We start from the raw sequence: 1,140 nt of genomic DNA, 5'->3' as shown, positions 1-1,140 counted from the left end.
TAAAGGGAAGTAACTCCACTCACCATCACTATGCAGCAGCTCGTCCATAGAGTTAATTCCCTTGGCCTTGGTGTAGATGACAGCCTCCGTGGCGTAGCCGGCAGTGTACAGGGCCAGCATCGTGATGTCCATGTAGTTCCACATCTGGGAGAAGTAGCCTCGAACCCCTTCCTCCCACAGCTGCTTGCACTCTGCCCAGAACATGCCTGAGGGGGGATAGGAAGAAAAAGGATGGCTGGGTAAGAAAAAGAGTGAGAGGAGGAGAAACGACGATAGAGTGAGGAAGGGAGAAGACGAGGGATGATACATATTGAGATTGGGAAGAGATGAGGAACCACAGAGTTTTTAGTTTTAGTAGAGGTTTTACGGCGCTTGCAACTGCATACGGTCATATGAGCGCCAGAAGATTAGAGGTGTTACACGAGAGTAATAAAGAAGAAGGGGAGATAAGGACGATAGATGTTGTACAGGAAAGAAGAAGCAAACCACATCAGAGCACCCGCCAACCACCCACAACGACAGAAGAAGAAAAGAAAGAGACGAGATGAAACTGAGTGAGGCAGGGGAAGAAACGGGTACGATTTAATTATATTATATAGAGAAGAATAACATATTTAAAATAAGACTCATTTGACCACTCCATTCTGAAAGCACAGATCATGAATACCAAACAAATGGCCACTTCTTAGGACATACAAGAAAATCAGAAAATAACTATCGTAACGACATAAACATGACTAGAGAAATGACCATGCACTCACCCAATACATATAGATGACCACACAAATGACCACCCACCTAAAACATCGAATATTCCTGCACACATTTTAATGACCACTCCCCTGAGATATAATACTGCTGCACAAGTGATAATTCATTTAAAACATAAATTTGTTACAAAAATGACCACCCACCTTAAACTTAGAACATGACTACATAGATGACCACACAAATGACCACTCACCTAGGACATAGAACATGACTACATAGATGACCACACAAATGACCACTCACCTAGGACATAGAACATGACTACATAGATGACCACACAAATGACCACTCACTTAAGACGAAGAACATGGCTACATAGATGACCACACAAATGACCACTCACTTAAGACATAGAACATGGCTACATAG

General features: G+C 42.7%; 1 protein-coding gene across 1 annotated transcript in view; it reads right to left on the bottom strand.

The window, feature by feature from the left end:
- The window catches only part of LOC118478904 (short transient receptor potential channel 7-like), a 38,156-nt gene extending 37,176 nt beyond the window's left edge, over positions 1–980 (bottom strand). Inside the window, exons 1-2 of the mRNA XM_035973373.1 lie at positions 965–980; positions 24–206 (exon numbers count right to left, since the gene is read on the bottom strand). Coding sequence (XP_035829266.1) covers positions 24–206; positions 965–980 — 199 coding nt within the window. The remainder of the gene's footprint in view (positions 1–23; positions 207–964) is intronic.
- Positions 981–1,140: the final 160 nt, after the last annotated feature.

The sequence above is a fragment of the Aplysia californica genome, unplaced genomic scaffold (assembly GCF_000002075.1).
Source record: "Aplysia californica isolate F4 #8 unplaced genomic scaffold, AplCal3.0 scaffold01174, whole genome shotgun sequence".
Lineage (NCBI taxonomy): Eukaryota > Metazoa > Mollusca > Gastropoda > Aplysiida > Aplysiidae > Aplysia > Aplysia californica.
Note: the sequence above shows the minus strand (reverse complement) of the source record. Positions and strands in the feature narration are given on the sequence as shown.